The 20,629-nt window shown below is 41.5% G+C and overlaps 1 protein-coding gene across 8 annotated transcripts in view; it reads right to left on the reverse strand.

The window, feature by feature from the left end:
• git1 (G protein-coupled receptor kinase interacting ArfGAP 1) overlaps window positions 1-20,629 on the reverse strand; it is a 178,581-nt gene that overhangs the window by 58,466 nt on the left and 99,486 nt on the right. For 4 of the 8 annotated variants that reach the window (XM_085964966.1, XM_085964965.1, XM_085964961.1 and 1 more), the window contains exons 9-11: window positions 19,572-19,598; window positions 15,241-15,292; window positions 6,198-6,270 (exon numbers count right to left, since the gene is read on the reverse strand). In XM_085964966.1, coding sequence (XP_085821092.1) covers window positions 6,198-6,270; window positions 15,241-15,292; window positions 19,572-19,598 — 152 coding nt within the window. The remainder of the gene's footprint in view (window positions 1-6,197; window positions 6,271-15,240; window positions 15,293-19,571; window positions 19,599-20,629) is intronic. The other 4 variants (XM_085964967.1, XM_085964963.1, XM_085964962.1 and 1 more) reach the window with 3 other exon arrangements.

A 20,629-nucleotide genomic window follows, 5' to 3' on the forward strand; every position in this document is an offset into this window, starting at 1 on the left:
AGAGAGAGAGAGAGAGAGAGCCAAAAGCACTTCTTTTAATAGGAGTTACATTTTCTCACCTCGGCAGGCTCAGTCATCTCTCCCAAACCAGCCTCCTTTGGATGACATCACTCAATATTTAGATGAAAAATATTCACAAAGGAGGAGACAGACACTTTGTTTTTTTTAATTAAACAACCATTTGATTCTTTAAAAATACGAGCAATAATGGTAACAGGACTGCTGACGGATCCTATTTCACACTACCCAGTAAACTCCAGGGTATTCGGTCTCAGGGGTTGCTTTCTGCTACATTACCAAACAGATGGTTTTTTTCCATTAAAATTAGTTAAAGACAAATAAAATCAAAACCTTTATCTACAGTAGCTTTTTCTTACAACATGTAGACAATAGATTACCCATATACACACACACACATTACTGGAAAGTCATCTTTATTCAGTTGTAAATCTGAAAGTTCAAAAAGGCGCTGTGGAGTAAATTAAGCTTAAGAAGTGAATGCATTAAAGCATTTACAGAAGTGCCTTCTGAACATTCAATAGCTCAATTGAGAACACGGGACAGGTAATGGCTGTACTTAGTATTAATCTAACATCGTACAAATACTGTATAATGTACCAACCTAATGAATACCTTAATCACACTCTAAAATAACAGCATAAAAATTATATTTTTAAATACGCTTGGATGTTCAATCACAGGATGATTAAGTGTGCAATTACACATTTTCATCCTGCCAGAAATCAATTCTAGAATGAATGAAAGACTCCTGCTTTTTTTAAGGGGGGGGGGGGGGGATTTTTAAAGTTCCAGGACAGCAATGCAACAATAATCAAAGCTTGCATAGTTCCTTATTAAATTCATTAATTTATGTACCATAAAGGTAAGGGGCATTAGTGCTGGAAAATAGGAAAAAAACCTTGCACTTTGAGGCCAATCAGCATCACCCACTCCAAAACCAGCAATCATACATGTTCTATTGTTCTCTGCTCTAACGTGCCTTAAAACCAACTTCTCAAGACCACTCCCTTTTCTGCATCATCGTGTGGGTTTCTATTTCCCCACACCAACCATTCTAATGGCCTGAGTGAGGCTGCCAATTTAGTGCCAAAATGTGGGTGAATTTGCACCATGAACCACTAGGACTGTGGGTTGGTAGTACGCAACGGGACTTATAGCCAGAATAGACTTTTATTCCATCAGTCTGGGCTGGATTTGAACCCAGATTGGCAAGTATGCTAAATACAGTATCACTAAGTTCCCCAAAAATTAATTTAGTATTTTAATTTGAACATGATGCATGCGGCTTCACGCTCATCATTCATTCACTTCACGGTAAACTGACATGCTCTGGGATGATACTAAATACCCCACCACCCCACCACTCATACCACCTGCATTCTCCATAGTGCACCCTAATTAGTGGTATCTTATAATATGGAATTATGTGGAATTCAGATGTTAGTTATTGACAATTAGACTTTTTTTGGGTGGGGGGGGAAGCTAAAGAAGAGTTTGGTTGTTAATCTACATTTGGGTTAAAATATATAGCATGGCTGTAATATAACCCTTCAGTTCAGATGACTGGGAGGAAACATTTGCACTTTGCTCTTATGGATTGCAATAGCATACAAACCCAGTAACAGTCTTGTCATTTTCTTTTTAGTTTAAATCCACTCACCAAAAAATTGCGTTACTGACAATAACGTAGCAGAGTGAGTTCAAACACTATCCATTCATCTCTGGACTCGGACTTGAATCCAGCCTTGGCAGGAAGGAGACTGAAGGATCTCCTTTCCCCACAGCTATTAAAAGGTCCCATGTGTTACAAGTTTAGTCAGCCTCGATCCAATTACCAATACACATGCATCCACATCACTAAACCACTTTCAGAGAAGATATTCTGGAAAAAATGAAACAGCTCTTAAAGTTCTTTTCTCATTTAGACTTGCAGGCACTTGACAAATGCAGCTGTCGGATTTAAAGCTACATTTGATAAATATACCAAGACACCGTCCTTAATCCTGTCAACATAGTATTTGCCCATTTGCTGTGCTTATTTGTACAGCATGCATGAAAGGGGGACATGCACACCATTCAGAATCAATGCTATTCAAACACCGGCCATTACTTACAACATTGCCCTTTTCCTCAGAGCTAAAATCAATCTGCAATGGGTCAATGCAAGTATTTCAGGCAATTTCTGATCGGGTGCCTCAAACTGCGATAAATGCATATCCAGTATACTCAAATTCCTGAAGCAAGTCTAGTTCTACAAAGTTCTAGACTTTCTTTTGGTAGTGGTATACCTGTCCCGGTTAATATATAGGCCTAATTACAACAAAGGTTTTGTAGCCTACCTCAGCTATTGTACATGATTGCATGAAGAGGAGACTAGTAGAAAATAAGCTGAAGGCTAAGAGCATTTAGGAAAAAAAAAGGCCCCAGGTTTGATACCCAGTCTGTGCTGAGTTAGCCGAGGTGTACAACTAACATTCACTTCTCGGGGCTAGGGAGAAGGAAAAAAGCCAGTATACTCATTTCTAATTGCTATCCAGTGACACCTGCTGGAAAGAGTGCACATCAGGGAAAGGTAGGCTTGGGCCCAGCTGTGATGCCTTCTATGGCGAGTAGCCTGCAAACACTCGTCTAGGCTCAGAGGTGAAAATTGGTCATTTGGACAAAGTACCAAAGGATGGCTGACCATCTGTAAAATTTGTACGATTGCAAGGGACAGCATTTTGAAGCAGGGAAGGGGAGAAAATCTGGAAAGAAAATTCAACACCTCAAATTTTCATCTCACATCTACACGTTCAGTTAACAACGGTGAAAGACCAGGCACTCAGGATATAGTCATCAGCAATCATGCTTATGAGACCGCCAATTTTTTTTTAACAAAGACCGCCAATTCCAAACTAAAATAAGTGATGTTCTGAGCACGCCACGAACCATATCATTTGCACTCTGGAAAAGGATGTTTAGCAACCAGCTCAAAGTAAAACAACCAACCTTCACGTAAAATTAAACCGCCCTTGGACTCAGTACAATGCATCTTCATAGCTGTGAAAATAGTTCAACTAGCCAAAACAAGGTCACACAAAGTGAAGACAAATAGCCATGATAAAAACTATTAAAAATGATTCTTACCTTATTTGAGGTCTCGTTTTTATAATGTATTGCAGTTAGGGTAGCAAGTTAAATCCACTTTAAAACCAAAATGTACCTTGTTTGAGCCTCCTGCTCTAAAGCATTAAGCTGGAATAAGCTTTGATATTAAAACTCTCCTCTTGTCTTGGTAGCTAGCAACTATGTTTAGGAAACATGTCGAAAGAACCAATAGGCTGCTGAATAGCAGAAATGTATTGAAACGGATCAATTTACGGCAGAATTAAACTGCCTGAGCTCCGAGCAGCACATATTCCATTCTTGCACAGCTGCCCCTGCAGTACACACACAGTTAAATACCCACATGTTTCTTATCCTCATCAGATAATGGGAGAGTGCTACAACCAAAAGCTTTTCCAAAAATGGATAGGTTTTTCAGTTGTCGAAAGTCTGTTGGCTGCAATAACATGCACTCCCCACAGTAAGCACATTCCTATCACATTTCCTTACTAAAACTGTATACATAATTGAATTTTGCTGATTATCATTCAGCTGGCTCCAGTATTACACTACATTATAGGCTTTCTTCACAAGAGTATTAATTTAAGACCAAAAAAAGTGATTTTAAACAATTAGTGATCTGTTCTGACAAAACTAAGTTTAAAAAATGCTTAGTAGATTGTGAACTTTTCAGTAACTCTCAACCCCAAATAACTTGGTAATCCTGCTCAAAAATGATAGCCAAATGGTATATTTAGTATATTAAGACATCCATGAGAAGAGCTCCGATGGCGCAGTTGGTGAATGCACTGGTTAGTGTGGAACAGAATAGCACAGATCTAGAAGATCCCAAGGTCAATAGCTGGTCTATGCTGACTGGAGGCAAGTAAGCTGCAATTGGCCTCTGCACCCGTGAGCTAGCGAATGGAGAAAAAGACCGTCGGGACTTCGGCTCCTGATAAACATCCAAGAACACCTGCTGGAAACTATGTGAATACAGACATAAAGATGCTCAATGAAGACAGAATCAGGCTGGGCTGGGCTATATCCTTCTTGGTTGAATAGCTTGAAACATTCACACGAGTAGTTCTGGAGGGCATTAATGGGGGGGAGGGGAGGAAAGAGGGGAGGAGGAGAGTGAAGAGAAAGGTAGGGAGAGGGAGACATGTCTTCGGTGATGAAGTAGTCACTACCTGCCACACATTCTAAATATTAGATGACTAAGTTATACATTTAGACAATACCGACTTCATAAGTTCTGCATAGCAGCAAGTACTGGTTACTATCAAATCTGAACTAAAATAAATAATAAAAGGGGTAAAATCAATTTATAGAATATGTCAGATGGTATAGAACTGAAAACATCTCAATTTTCACTTGTAGTTTGAAGCACAAGTAGGTATCTCTGCACTCTTACAGAAACTATAATATGACCTTGAATTGCTATCTTGCATCTTTGTCAACACAAACTTCAAAGCTGTTCCCATGGGCTCTCAAGATCATTAACTGCACATCACACAGCCAAAAGCTTAATTCAGAAGGAGGAGCAGATTTTACTGCTAGACTGAAAACTAATACTGATACTTCTATGAAATATTTTTGTTCCAACAGATCTGATTAAAGACCTGAAGAGAAAATTAGCATTTGCAAACAGTTAAACACAAGATTCTTGTGTCTTCATTTTACAGATAACTTAAAACATTCAGCTCAAGTTACTCGTCCCTTTAATAACATCCAAATTTTACTTCTGCAGCAGTGTGATGAACCCCAATACTTCAGTTTGGCTCACATCTGCTGCACCAGCTCCTGCACAGCCGGTCCTCACCAGATCCTGCTGCCAGTTGCCTGCCACCTTGCTGCCTACTCTGGGTTTAACGGCAAGACATAAAAATTGCACACATCAGTAAAGAAAACATGTGACAGCCATAGAGGCATGGGGAGACAATTCAGTGACAAATTAGGGCCAGTGGAGTGCCTCACTGTCAACTAGGTAGAGACTAAACAATCTGATTGTGCAGGGCTATGGGAATAATTGGATCGCTCTTTCAAAGAGCCGGCACAGGTGCGATGGGACAAATGGCCTCCTCCTGTGCTGTATGATTCTATAACGGAGTACTGCAAAACATTAAGGAAATGGAATGCTCAAAGAGGCGCCATTTAAAATAAATAGTAATTTAATTCCTGACTTCAGTACATTAACTCTACTGCACTCTGGCTAGTAAAAATATTTTAGTTTTAAACAGTACATATTTGTGTGTGAATGGATAGAAAATGTGACTAATGCAAATATTTCCTGTTGTACAACACAAAAATAAAAACACTTTCACCACAATGCACATTTCCATTCTTAATGACTATTCAGAGCCCCCTGTTGGACAATCGTGTGAAGATATCCTGGGCAGACAGAGTTGGTGGTGATGCTGTCGGAGAACCATACCCTAATAATGAGACCATGCTTTCAAAAGAGGTAGTGGGGAAGAAAATAGACAAGAAAACTACTCTCACATTTTTCCAAGTATCAGAACCATGCCTCAATTCAAGAGCTACTTTCTGATCTTCTCACCCACATCATTCTGTACACCGTGAAGGTAGACAAAAATGTATCTGTATCTATAAGATTAAACTGGGATATGAAGAACATTTTGCTATTGTATGAAGAAACCTGTTCTAGATCGCTGGACTCGCCCACGGTTTCTGTAGTTTCTTTCCTTCACACTCCACATTGAGTGCTCAATAACGCGAGTGATGGGAATAATGTAGAATGGAACACTTGACAACTGGCATGGTGCAGCAGTATTTTAAACTCAAGTCAGAAGACCATCAACTACATAATAATAGTTCTACTTTCCATATGAGCCATCCTTATGGCCTTAAGTAAATTTGCTAATTCAATACCTAGTGTTAAATTATGGGTAGTTTGAGACTGTGGAGTTGCTCCTAGTAGGAAATGAGGTGAAAATACCCAACTTTATTGCACATATGATCCTTACAGCAAGCAGACCTCACTCTCCCACTCCACATACCACTGTTAAATATTTTAAAAGGTCCATAGTTTCACATTTACAGCAAAAATGCATGAACTTTCCACATACCTGCATCATTCTCACGTCGATCAACTTCATCGTAAACATCCATTGCAAGTTCTTCAAAAAGGCGGTTATTCAGCTGCGCAGAAAGAAAATGGAATGTATAGCAATTTATAAACTTCAAGCGTCTTTTGCAAAGAACTGTTCAAACTGAAACCATGTAGTTCATTGATGCATTTCAAAGGAAGGCTTGCACGGGCCTGTATTATCTTTATGCTGTACAAGCCATGCACCAACACCCATAATCAACTGAGGGAAGACTAACAACTTATGTTAAAGCATTAGGTGTATACCATTTCTGTTGAGAAAATTAAAAACCACAGCATCTTTTTGCCTGTGTGTACAGGCCACATTTCAAGTTTTCATTAAAAACTGCTACATTTTAATTACTGTATTTAACTTTGCTACAAAGGTCTTTAAAGATATTAGACAATATTTTCTAGTTCATAATTCAAGGGCAACTGAAAATACTTAATGGTGGGGTTGTCCAACTCCAATTTGGCTCGGAGAAGCAGACATAGCTGATCTGCTGGTGGGGGAATTAAAAACAGATAGTGCTGCTGACTCCTGCAGCAGGAGTGCCGTGGGTTGTCATGCACCTCCCACTGTGAGAACTATGTTATTTTTATTCCTTCCCCCTTCCAAGACTTAGTTCTTTCTGCCAGTAGGTTTCTCAAAGGGAGTGCTTTTTTTTGTACTCCCTCAGCTGTGAGCGAGAGAGATCGTTGCTGCCAGGTTGCTGGCCTGCTGTGTGTTTGCAGCTTTATCCTGTTTCAGATTTCCAGCTTTTGTCACATTTTGCTTTTCGTTGCTGTTGGAGCCATGCTAAATAGCCCTTTACAAAGGCTCACACAGAGCCCGAGTATGTCAGCACTTTGCCTGCCCAACAGCCTGCTTCTCCTGAGCCTATGTCCCAGTTCTGCTGTCTCTAACCCACCTGCCCGAGTTTCCAGGCTGCTGCCTCTCCTCACTCCCTCCCCCTGTGGTTGCAGATATAAAGAGTAAAAACAGAAGAGTAAGAGGAACAATAAAAAGGGAAAGTGAAAAGTAGTAAGAAAAGGTACAGACAGATGCACGTGCAAACACACACACACACACGCAAAAAGAGGGGAGTTGGAAATGGTGTAATCCAAAGACTCAAAAAGCACAAAATAGACTGGGAGCTGAACAAAGACCACTGGCATCCAGCTTTCACAGAACAATGAAGAGAATCGTAGAATGAGATTTACAAAACACCGGTAAAACCACAAAATCTCCTGTAATAAAAAAGGGAAATTGACTTATTCAGTCATTGTAAACCTGTGGACACAATTGTGATTCTTTTGGACTCAAAGGTATTGATCATGTGTGGTCCATTTACTTGTGGCACACGGATCTGGTCTGCTGCTCCAAAAGGTTGGACATCACTTATTTACGCAGAACCGTGTTTCTGGTACATCTTATAATTTTACAAGGCAAAACCTGTGTGACAGGGTTTTGAATAAATTTACAAAGAACTTAATATTGCCAATAGGTGACCTTGTGTACCATCATGCTGTGCCATGGAGGGTAGGGCACAGATCTGTGTCCACTTTTCACTCATATGCCAAGCTACCCACTGCAACCACTTCAACAGAGGATGCACCAAACAGACAGCAGCAAGAAAAGACAAGCAAAGCCCATGTAGAAACTCAGAAGTCTACAGCACAGAAGGCTATAGTGTTTGCGCTGGCTCTTTGATAGATGAATCCCAGTCCGAATGGCCTAGTATTTCCTAATTTCGCCACATCTTCCTCTACTTCAAATAACCATTGTATTTTTTAATGAAAAATTAAATCATTATCTGGCCATCAAGACTATACTTCTATTATTTCAACTCACTCAGCCTATGATCCAATCATATCTAAAAATCAAGCAGTCAGGAGAGTTAAGAAAAGAAAGGCTTGCATTTATAAAGCACCTTTCATGACCAGATGTCTCAAAAGCACTTTACAACAATAACTACCCTTCAAAAAGTACTTCATTGCCTGTAATGTAGGAAACGCGGCAACCAATTTGCGCACAGCACACCCTCACAAACAGCAATGTGATAATTGTAGTGTATGTACCTTTAAGGGGAGAACTACTTTTTACAGCTCCTGTATATTGTCGTACCAGCAGTGACCACAGCTGTATATAAACCCTGAGTAGGGATCTGTACTTTTAGTTTTAGAGTAACCCTCATCCAGTAAACACCTATTGTTTGTTATCTGCAGTCTCTGTCTATTTATTGAAGGACACCATACATCAAGATACACGGATTTAACAGTGGCGACGAGTGGATTCAAACCTACCTGCAACTCTGCATCACCTCCCAGGGATTCGCTCCTGGAGAACAGTAAAAAAAGAGGCCGAGTCCAGAAATACGGGCGTCGACCATCCAGAGAAGACCGAGCATCGCAGAGGAGGCTGTTGAGAGCTGGACTTGGTTCTCCAGTCAAGACGATCCAGCGCAACGGGATGGCAACAGGTACGGCGCAGACCCTTCCCGGACAGCGGCGGCTGGAGCCGACCGACGGCACAGATAAAGGCCGAGCAGCGTTGACGGGGTAAGAGAGAGGGTAAAGCGCACAGGGCGCAGCCGGGGTTCGGGACCGAGCAGCGTCAACGAGAGGCGCGCGCAGAGCGCAGTGATCAAGGGCCGAACAGCGTCCGTGGAGAAGGGAAGCGCGGGAGACGCCATCTGAGCCGCAGCGAAGAAGGGAGAGCGCGGGAGACGCCATTTTTTTTTAGCCGCAGCAGAGAAGAAGGGAGAGCGCGGGAGACGCCATTTTGAGCCAGTCTAACCACACCCAGGGATGCCGAAGAGTGGCAGTGTCACAGCGTTCGACAGTGAAGTCGACGATTGGACGACATATGTTGAACGCATAGAAGTGTACTGCAAGGCGAATGAAGTGCCAGATGACAGGAAAGCGCTGGTATTGTTGAATTCAATGGGTGCAAAAACGTATGGCTTGCTGTGAAACCTAGTAACCCCAGAGAAGCCAGCGGAAAAGGATTTTGAAAACATAGTGTCAATCCTACAGGACCACTTAGACCCCACGCCGCTGCTGATAGCGGAAAGATTTAAGTTTCACAAAAGGAACCAGCATAAAGATGAAAGTAATGCTGAGTTTTTAACGGACCTGCGCAAGCGATCGAAACACTGCCAGTTTGGAACAGGACTAGCAGATACTTTGAAGCCCACACACAAACTTGTCCCTTAAAGTGAAGGAACCCAGAAACGGCTTCTATCAGAAAAGGATCTTACGCTGGACAAGGCTTTCAGCATGGCAGTATCACACGAAGCAGCAGCACGGGGCGCGGCAGAGATACAACGGAGACCGCAAGAATATGGCACAAATGAAATGTCATACGGAACAGTAAAGTGCTATCGCTGCGGCAGAACAACACACGACCATAAGGACTGCTGGTTCAAGGACCAAGTGTGCAGGCAGTGTGGAAAAGTAGGACACATAGCAAGAGTCTGCAGGTCGGAAAAGAAAACCAGCAGCAAGAAATCCCCACAGGAGAAGTACAAGGTGGTACATGAGGTGACGGAGAATAGTTCAGATGAACTGCAGAGTGACAGACTCCAGAAGCAAGGAGCTGGGTTGTCTGAAACTACATAATGTGATCAAAACGGAGGATCACCAAACTATCTGGGTCACGCTCAAGATAGCCGGAGTCCAAGTGAAAATGGAATTGGACACAGGATCAGCCCTAACAGTCATAAACCGAAGGGACTACAAGCGGCTATTCTCACATATACCCTTGAGAGATACGGAGATTGTCTTGAAGACGTACACTGGGCAAAAAGTCTACCCCAAAGGAAAAATAAGGGTGAACGTTATATATAACGGCAAGGAAACACCAAAAATGGACCTATATGTATTGCCAGATGGAGGACCACCACTACTAGGGCGTGAATGGATCCGGAAGATACAGCTAGATTGGCAATCCATACAAGCACTGACTGTAGAAGCCAAAAAGGATGACGACGTCACACCTGGACGACTGTCAAAAATGCTAACTGACGCAGTGTTCCAGGAGGGACTCGGAACACTAAGAGGCATAGCAGCGACGATCAAAATAGAGGAAAATGCAAGCCCAAAGTGTTTTTTTTTTTTTTTTTTTTTTTTTTTTTTTAAGGCCAGACCGGTACCTTATGCGATTTGCCCAGCCGTCGAAGCAGAGCTGGAAGGTTTGGAACGTTCAGGAGTCCTGTCCAAAGTGGACTGGAGCGAGTGGGCTACACCCATCGTTCCTGTAATGAAGAGGTCGTTGAGTAATACACCTGGGGAACCAAAGAAGGTTCGCATCTGTGGAGACTTCAAGGTGACAGTGAACCCAGTCCTTCACACTGTACAATATCCGCTTCCGCGGATTGAAGATATTTTCGCCTCGCTATCTGGAGGGAAACGCTTCACTAAGATTGATCTGGCCCAGGCGTACCTGCAAATGGAGGTAGAAGAAGCCTCAAAACAGTACCTCATGATCAACACTCATAAAGGTCTCTACCAATACAACCGGCTGGTGTTCGGGGTAGCATCAGCTCCGGCTATTTGGCAAAGGGCAATGGATCAAGTCCTGCAAGGGATTCCAGGGACCCAGTGTTATTTGGACGACATCCTGGTCACGGGCGAAAATGACAGTGATCACCTCGCCAACCTGGAGCAGGTGCTCACTAGATTGAAGGATTATGGGCTCCGAGCTAATCGCCACAAATGCGAGTTTTTCCAGAAGCAGATCTCGTATTGTGGCCACGTTATTGATGAAGAGGGGTTACATAAGTCCCCTGAAAAGATCGAGGCAGTAGTCAAGGCTCCAGCACCTGAAAATGTGTCACAACTGAGGTCGTTCCTTGGGTTGGTGAACTACTACCATAAGTTCTTGCCGAATTTGTCTACAGTACTACACCCACTGAACACCCTACTGCAAACGGGGGTACCATGGAAGTGGAATGACGAATGTAAACGAGCTTTCCAGAAGTGCAAAGAATTGATCACATCAAAAGAGGTGTTGGCTCATTTCAACCCAGCACTACCAATTCGGTTGGCGTGTGATGCATCACCCTATGGTATTGGAGCGGTGCTGTCGCACAAATTCCCGGACGGCTCGGAGAAGCCAGTAGCCTTTGCGTCTCGGTCACTAACCTCAGCTGAGTGTAACTACGCCCAGATTGACAGGGAGGCCCTCAGCCTAGTGTGGGGAGTAAAAAAGTTCAACCACTATCTGCACGGGCAGAAGTTCACCTTGCTGACTGACTACCAACCACTTGTCTCCATCTTTAATCCAAAGAAGGGCGTTCCGGTGATGACTGCGCAACGGCTACAAAGATGGTCCCTTTTTCTAGGGGCGAACCAATATGAAATCGAGTATAAGGGCACGAAACAGCATGGAAACGCTGATGGGCTATCACGCCTGCCACTGCCTACTGCGGAGGAAGCACCAGCAGTGGACCCTGTCGAAATATTTTATTCGACTATGATTGAACGCTTGCCAGTAACTAACGCTGATATTGAGAAGGAGACCCGAAATGACCAGACACTGTCTCGGGTATATGACTTGACGGTGAAGGGATGGCCAACACATGGCGACTCATTGTTGCCAGCATTCTCATCCAGAAGAGAACAGCTATCAGTATGCCAGGGGACCTTGATGTGTGGATCCCGAGTGGTAATTCCACCCAAGTTAAGGGAGAGTGTGCTCAATGAGCTTCACGAAGGCCATCTGGGAGGGGTGAAAATGAAAAGCCTTGCTAGGGCTTATGTGTGGTGGCCAGGGATCGACCAGCAAATCGAGGACCTGGCAAAGAGCTGCTCAGGATGCCAGAAGGTCCAAAATGCACCACCACAGGCCCCTCTACGCCCATGGGAGTGGCCCTCATCTCCATGGCAACGGGTGCATATTGATTTTGCTGGTCCATTCATGGACTCAATGTTCTTAATAGCCGTGGATGCGCACTCGAAATGGCCTGAGGTGATGAAAATGTCCTCCACCACCACGGAGAAAACTATTGCAGTCCTACGGACCATATTTGCCAGGAACGGCTTGCCAGAGCAGATTTGCTTTGATAACGGACCACAGTTTGTGTCCGAAAGGTTTCGAAGATTTATGAAAAGGAATGGGGTAAGGCATCCAGCCACAAATGGATTGGCTGAGAGGTTCGTACAAACCTTTAAAAAAGCAGTAAGGGCCATGTGCGATGACGACATTCCACTGCAGCATAAGGTGGACAATTTCCTGTTAGCCTACAGAAATGCGACACATGCAGTCACCAACCAGACCCCGGCCATGATGTTCTTTAACCGAAGGTTGAGATCTCGTCTGGATTTGCTCAGACCAAATGTACGAAGAGATGTTGAGAATAAGCAATTCCAGCACATCAATGAGAAGCCGACAAGGAGCTTCAATGTAGGGCAACCAGTCTTGGCCTGCGACTACCGAACAGAGAAATGGCAACCAGGAACGATATGCACTCGGCAGGGGCCACTAATGTACACAGTGGATGATGGGGAGAACATTGAGAGACGCCAGGTCGACCAGATCCTAGAGTCACAGGAACGAGTCAACCCCAGGTCTCGCATACCTGGTGATGAACCCGACATACAGGTAGCATCTACCCCAGAAACAGTAGCATCGGAAGCTGATAAACCAACCGACGACAGGGGGCCAGAATCGCCTCCGCACCAAGAGCAAGACACTCAGGAAAGGCGCTATCCAGAAAGGATCAGGAAGCCGCCCCAAAGACTGAATTTATAAATGGACTATTTGCAGTTAATGTTGCATGTTAAGTGTTAATTGTTAAATGAATGTTATGGTACTGTTAATCTAAAAGGGGAGGAATTGTAGTGTATGTACCTTTAAGGGAGAACTACTTTTTACAGCTCCTGTATACTGTAGTACCGGCAGCGACCACACCTGTATTTAAACCCCGAGTAGGGATCTGTACTTTTAGTTTTAGAGTAACCCTCATCCAGTAAACACCTGTTTGTTATCTGCAGTCTCTCTATTTATTGAAGGACACCATACATCAAGATACACGGATTTAACAATAATGACCAGGTAATCTGTTTTTGTTATGTTGATTGAGGGATAAATATTGGCCAGGACACCAAGGATAACTCCCCTGCTCTTCTTCGAAAAAGTGCCATGGGATCTTTTACATCCACCTGAGAGAGCAGATGGGGCCGTGGTTTAACGTCTCATCTGGAAGACGGCACCTCACTCCCTCAGCACTGCACTGGGAGAGTCAGCCTAGAATTTTGTGCTCAAGTCTCTGGAGTGGGATATGAACCCACAACCTTCTGACTCGGAGGCAAGAGTGCCACCCACTGAGCCACAGCTGATACTACCATACCTGGTAAATCACTTCAAACATTTATCACCCCATGAGTAAAAGCATTTTTCATGTAAGTTATAAATGTATTTTTCACCAATTTAAGTTAATTTAATATTCAGAGCTGTATGGGATCTTAAGTTTTATCTTCCAAATGTTAATGCTGTTCAAAAAATTGATGATTACAAATACAGACCACACATAAAATGCATTACAGTTCGCTTAGATAAAACTAAACTAATGCTCTCTATTACCAAGTTGGCTTTTTTGTTTTAGGAAGAGTACACAAGAAGTACTTGTATATCATTGATTGGCTCCATTGAATGCTTTTCAAAAGGCTTAAGCACACATTCATAAGACATTATAAGTTAACTAAAGCCAAATGTGAGGTGTTCACAGCAAAAAAAAAAACCAGTCACCAGAAAAGGCACTCCCTTCCAAATGGCTCTACCCAGTGCACTATCTAGAGTGGTGCTGAAATCACATATCTGTGTGATCTTCTCTGGTGGCGCTAAGGATGCTACACCATTTGTCTCGGCACCTCAAGGTGTGGTTCTAAGGTTCCTAGCCACTCTCCAGGGGCCCCTAGCAGAAAAAGTGCAAAAGTGCATGCGTGAATGTTGAGAGTATAGGATCGGTCTGTGATTGGGACCCCCTTCTAAACTCACATGAACAGAGGCCACTTCGGAAAGGTGCCAGAAGGCACCTGCTGTGAACCATAGGAGAAGAGAAGAGGATGGGACAAAAAAGGGAAGAAAAAGGCAACAAATTTATATATCAGTCATAAAAATCAGTAGGAGATCATATTGCATCTCCACAATATTGACAAAACTCAGATTCCAGATCATTTTGGTAGAAAATGTGGCCTTACAATATCAAACGTGTGGGAGTCTGTGGCCACTGATGGTGGCTCCTAAACTCTGTGGTAATAACCGTGTGAAAGGTTAAGTTTTTGCTGTGGAAATACTTAGATTCAGATGAATACAAAAGAGTCAAATTTATCACCTTTAAGGTTTTCTGTCAGGACAACTATTTGAGCTAGTTACCAGAAGGCAGCAAAAGGCACAGTGCAAAAATCAATGCGGAAGAAACACCACAAAAAAAGTTTCAAGTGCAATAGAGGCACGCAATATTTATTTAATTTTCATAAGAGGCTGAAAAGATAATGTAGGTTTGAAGGCTTGCAGCACATTCATACAATACTTGAGATATATGTCCAAATGAAGGGTACTGTGCCAAGCTGAACTGGATTATTTTTACAAACATTTTTTGCAAAGATTTTGCTGTTTTAACACACTAAAATCCACTGCAATTTTTTCCAAATGTATATTAATATTTTGTACTATTATTTAATTATTGAATATTAATCCTGGTGAACAAAGTAAATTACTGCAGCTAATTAAAACAAACACTGGAGAGTTTATATTGTAACCATATTAAAAGGTTAAAATGCTAGAAATACAACAGTTGTGACAAAGGAGTCTCTAACTGAAATGTTAACCTGTCTTTTCAGATGCTGACTGACATGTTGTGTATTTCCAGCATTTTCTGTTTTTATTTCTGATTTTTATATTTGTTATCCATAAAAGGTAATTCCAGTATACACAGGCAACTTAATCTGCGTAATATCTATACAAGGAAAGTCCAGTAGTCGGGGAGAAAAAATGTTATTCATAACAATACGGAAGTAATTGTTTATTCATAACTTACTGCTTGAAGTTTCTTTTTGGCAGCCTTAGCCAGTTCTGACAAGTCCAAGCTACTGAAGAGAAACATGAAAGAAACCATAACTCAGGCACCAGGTCAACGAAAACATGAATCTATAAACAGAAGTATTCTCACTTTCACATGGAGCTTGGTAAAAACACCTCCAAAGAACTAATGTTTCCATAAATCTGTTCATCACAGATGTTCACAAATTTAGAATACAAGCAAAGTGACTGAAAACATTTGAAAGCGCAGCAACGTCCTGAAACATCATAAAACGGAGTTTTGTGGTGGACCAGCTTTAAATAGTCATTGCCAAGCACATAACTTAAAACAGAGATGTATTATGGTTACCCCATGGCTGTAGAACTGAAATACTGCAAAATCGTACTACTTGAGCAATTTTACTCAATCACAGCCGACAACCAAGTACCATGAGAACAGCAGCCATCGTCAATAATATCCTGCTAATTATAATACTGTTCTGATGCCCAGTTGGACAAATCACTTACTGAAATGAGGAACAGTTTGTAATTATGAATTTATATATATATTTTTTAAAGTGCTATGAATTTTGTGCATTTAATTAGGGGTGTAAAGATTCAATTCCCTTTTGTCTAAATAGGAATATAGATTCAAGTTTTATTCCTTTCATTGTGTACCTACTTATGAATTTACTTTCATTTTCCTCAAGTGTTTATTAATTTAATCAGCTGGGCGGCTCAGTATTTTTTGTACTAATTTTAGTAAATTATGCAACGCAAGGACTCACAATAAAGCAATGTTCAAGTTGTCATGCATTGCTCATTTTTCCCGAAGAAGGGCGAAAGAAAAAGGGAGGGGAAGCGATAAGATTTTGCACGTCAGCTAAGTTGTCATGCTACCCAATTTAGCATAACTCTCAACTGGAAAATATGCCATAGTAATCTTGATTACCCAAACAATGAGCACAGTGTTCCAACCAGGGAAAAAAAAAAATCATGCAACAAAATTAAATTGGGTGAAATTATAATTAAAGGAATTACTTCATCACTGGTTTGAATTAAGTTCCCACTGAAGTGTCCAGGTGGTATACTTGGAGTGTTATAAAATTACAGGGCAGGGAATGCTTGAAACGTGGGCTGCATGTACACAAGAGTAACAAAAATTCTTATAAACCAAGCTGACTGGTTAATTTTTTTTTAAAAATAAAAAGCATCAATAGCTGAAATGAGCACTTTTTTTCCAGTTTCCACTCCATTTTAGTTCAGAATTATGTTTACTTGAACAGGAAATCCTTTCTTGTTGAGCCGAGTAGGGGTGTGGGTGGCTGGCAGAGAAGACAGAGAATAACTGTACATTTGCTAAGGATATAACCGAGCCGATGAGGAGAGAATCTGGGGGTTGGAGACTGCAAGGAAGTGGAGGATTATGGAATGCCCCAATCAGATTTCAAAATGAGTCGAGTGCTCGACAACACTAGAAGGGGCGTCTAATAGGGAGTTATTTTAGTATTGTATTAAACAATGTTGTAAAGTAATTCCAAGACCCATTGCCTTTCAAAATTCTCAGCTGTAAAATACCAACTTTTAAAAATATATACATTTAGTCTTCAAGTTCAGTTTAAAAGAAAAATTCTGATCTATTTTTGGAAAGTTAAATTAGAAAGAGTGCAGCTATACAAATTTAATTTGTTTCTACAGCAAATTAGGAAAGGTTGATGTGCATTTAGAAACAATTATTTATCAAAATAAATCTGTGCGTTAATTACATAACATTTAAACAACAATGAGATTGATTTAAGATTTTTAAGTGCAATATTTTCCATTTTAAAAAAACCCCAAAATAGTAAATGTTGTCAACCATGCCCTGTGATTACCTGAAAATAATTCTGATTACAAATCAAAAAAAAGGAGCGAGTCCCTGGAAATCAGATTTTCTTTTAGGAAAACTGTGCATTTATTTTGCACACTGCTTCAGAAAATGGTGTTGCAACAACTCTGGTTCCTGGGTGCTGTAAAAAAATACCACTTATATTGCACCGTGGTTTGTATAGCAATGGTTCAACATTGGAGTCTGTATCTGCAATACTGGCCGGGAGCTATACCTGCCCCAATGTCTGAGGAAGGTCTGGAGAGACCAGCAAAAACAGGATCACTTCACGGAGCTTAGAGTTGCTCAGCCAGCCTCCAAAGGCGAGTCCACATACTGCTTCTGTTGCTAGTGGGATTGGCACCTGGCAGTGGCCAAACAGTAGCAATAAGCCGTGTCCACTGATGACAGAGTTGCCCTTTAAAGTGATTATATTGCTGCTTTTTACAAGCGACTCATTTAGTTTTAACATACTGACTTGTACCTTCAAACAGCACATTCTCTAATTTCAGTTGAAATGCTAATGCTCAACATAAAAAGGAGATATTCTTCCAACGAGCTTTGGCCAGTTTACAATCTATCCCAACAGTATAATGCCAAGTAATTCATCACTGCTACCTAATGCCTCATCTACAAATCTCACCTCCCCCAAAATAGATTGCAACACATAATCACATTCAAATACTGGTGGTGCATTTCTCTCCTCACCCCACACTTCTACACTCACTCCACCACCACCACCCCTCCCCCCAACCATCACACGCAATATCTTAACATTTCTAAATTCAGTTCTCGTTTACTTTTAGTATAATGCCCAGTAATAGAGTTTACTTTATTGTAATTTCATCAACCCTAATCCTCCACTTGCTTGTGAATTGATTTCAAAGAATTTTCACCAAATGTTACTTCTGCCAAAGCAAGATACAGGTACTGAATTACAATCCATGGCAAATGAATATAAAGATTCTTTTCAACCCTGAATTTTCACTCCAAATGTTATTGTGAATATTGTACTAGTACAACTTGAAGATAGCTGCAAACAAAACATTTTCAAAATCTAAAGACATTGAAAGGTTGCTTAAAAGCTGGTAAAAGATTTGTGTCATTAGGGTGGTTACCTAGTGTTGCCTACCACCTCCATAGCATAAATCACACCCCACTGAGGAATAGAAGGGATTTATATATTTTTTTAAAAAGGGCAGAGATGGAGCTTTAAAGCTTCTACACTTTGAATTTTGCAGTTTTTAGTGCTTACTTAAAAAAGTTCAATTACTGCCCGCTTCCAAATCAAGTGATGGTATTTACACTCAAAATGTAACCAGTTTATACTTCATGTTTAAATGTACATTGGAGTGCTGCATTTACATTAGTGCTTCTGCCACCTCCAACAGCAATTCTTTAAATACAAGGGAGGTGGTTTTGCCAACAGCAACGACACGATCATTTCAAGAGATGGCGTCTCCCCTTGCCACTGGTAGCAACACGGTTGAATAGCAACATAAACAGCCGTCATTGCTTTCCTGGATAGAAGTGAGCAGTTTTTGCATTGGTAGCCTGTACAGACCTGCAGCATGCAGGGGAGGTCTGTGGTCAAAAGACAAAAGTTGTAATCTTGACATTTAGACAACCACTGCTCCCCTTCAGTTGCACAATCTGTATTAGCTGCTATTGCAGTGGATTTTACCAGGCCCATGTTTCACAGCCTGTTGACAAGAGTTCAAGTCCTACCACAGTCCGACTCTCCGATTCACCAGGTACATGCAAGATTGTTGACATCACTTCAGTGTCGTTCCTCCAAGTAGGAAAACTATGTTAACTCTCAGCAGAGCGTGGATAATCATTGGTGCCAAAACTTGGGAGAACTCAACATTCTGCCAAATTTTCCAGCTAAATAAAAAGACTACAGCCAGAGCCAATGGAGGCATCAAAAAAGACAGAAAGTGAATGCAATGTATTTATTTTTATGGGAGTGGGATTCCAGTGAATTAGCTGGGGGGCTTGAATAAAATTTTATTGCAGCTTTGCTCAAGAAAATCACTTAGAAAAAGGCAACCGTGTTTAAGAAACCATTTTTCAACTGAACCAACTCCTTTCTTCAACTGCTCTGTTCACAAGAAATGTCAGATATTAGTGTATTAATCTCACTTTCTCCTATTATTAGGATGAACAATGAATGCGACAATATCCGTAAGATTTTATAAAACAATCATTTTGTGCGAGGTAATGCGAAATTGAACATGCTGTCAAAGTTAGAAGACAGCAAGACGTATAGAGGTACTTCAGATAACTAGATAATCTATTTAGAAGAGCACATCAATTCAAACACGAGCATGCCAACTACTGTCCATATGGCTCCAGTGGGCCCCTCTATGTTATATTTTGTCAAGCAACAAATCACAGGCAAGAAATACAGAGAAGCACAGTTCTAAGCTGAGATAATATTGGCACACTGAACAAATGGAAGAGCTAAATGAAAAAAATACCTCTGGGTCATGCATTTTTGCCGTGTTCTATTTTCCAAGGAATGCAAAGGAGGAAAAACAGGAAAATGTGTTAGAATAAGCAACCTACGATAACCCAAGATGGCACCAGACTTTGAATATTTTTGTGGATCTCCTGTTACTTTCAGGTCTAAACACATCTCCCTAATGAGGCATTGACAGATTAAGATATAAAATGGTTCAATCAATGCAATAGCGTTGTTGCATTAATGCTGAAAACAATAAGGGTGCAATTTATTGTCAATTCAACAACAAAAAATTACTGTCCGACTAGTTGCATCCATGTTTTAGGCTTCAAAAAAACCCACAAATATACCTAGGACACATATTAACCATTGCAACTATACCATACACCAACAACGTACACTAGATTCACTCCATTGTATTCATCCAGACTCTCAAGCCCACTTACATGGGACTTGCAACTCAAGTATACTTCAGCAGTTCAGACTTAGAATTTTCAAAGCCATTTACATGAAGAGCTTCTAACAGTCAGATAGAGAAATTTATGATTCACAGGAAACTGTGGCCGTCATTACAAATAATTGGAGTGACAGGGTTAAAAATAGACTGGATTAACTCTTTCCAGCAGTAACTCAAGGTGTTAAATCAAATCAGAATCAAACACAAGAAAGGGAATCAATCTAAACTTACATATGGCATACCCACTCTTTCCCCAAACCCAAAGATAAATACAAAGTGTCATTTGATTAGTTATTTTTCATAAAGAAATTAATTGTAGTGTAAATTGGACTTCTTAAAAAGGGGCACCACCATGGGCCTTTGGCGTAGCGGTAGCATCCCCGCCGCTGGGCCAGAAGGCGTAGGGTTTCGAACCCCGCTCCAGACAGTCCCAGCAAGTGGAGTCGGAGCTCCGGCTCTAAATTCTGGGTTGACATCCAGCGGGATACTTGCGTTCGTGGGTGTGGGTGGCCCCCCCCCCCCCTCATATGGGTTGTGGGAGCCCGTAAAACCCTCCCGCCATAGGACTAACCACCCTAATGGCTGGTATGAAGATGGTTACGGTCACGGAAGGAGCG

The sequence above is a fragment of the Somniosus microcephalus genome, chromosome 22 (genome assembly GCF_052327205.1).
Source record: "Somniosus microcephalus isolate GS21.2 chromosome 22, FLI_Smic_1.0, whole genome shotgun sequence".
NCBI lineage: Eukaryota > Metazoa > Chordata > Chondrichthyes > Squaliformes > Somniosidae > Somniosus > Somniosus microcephalus.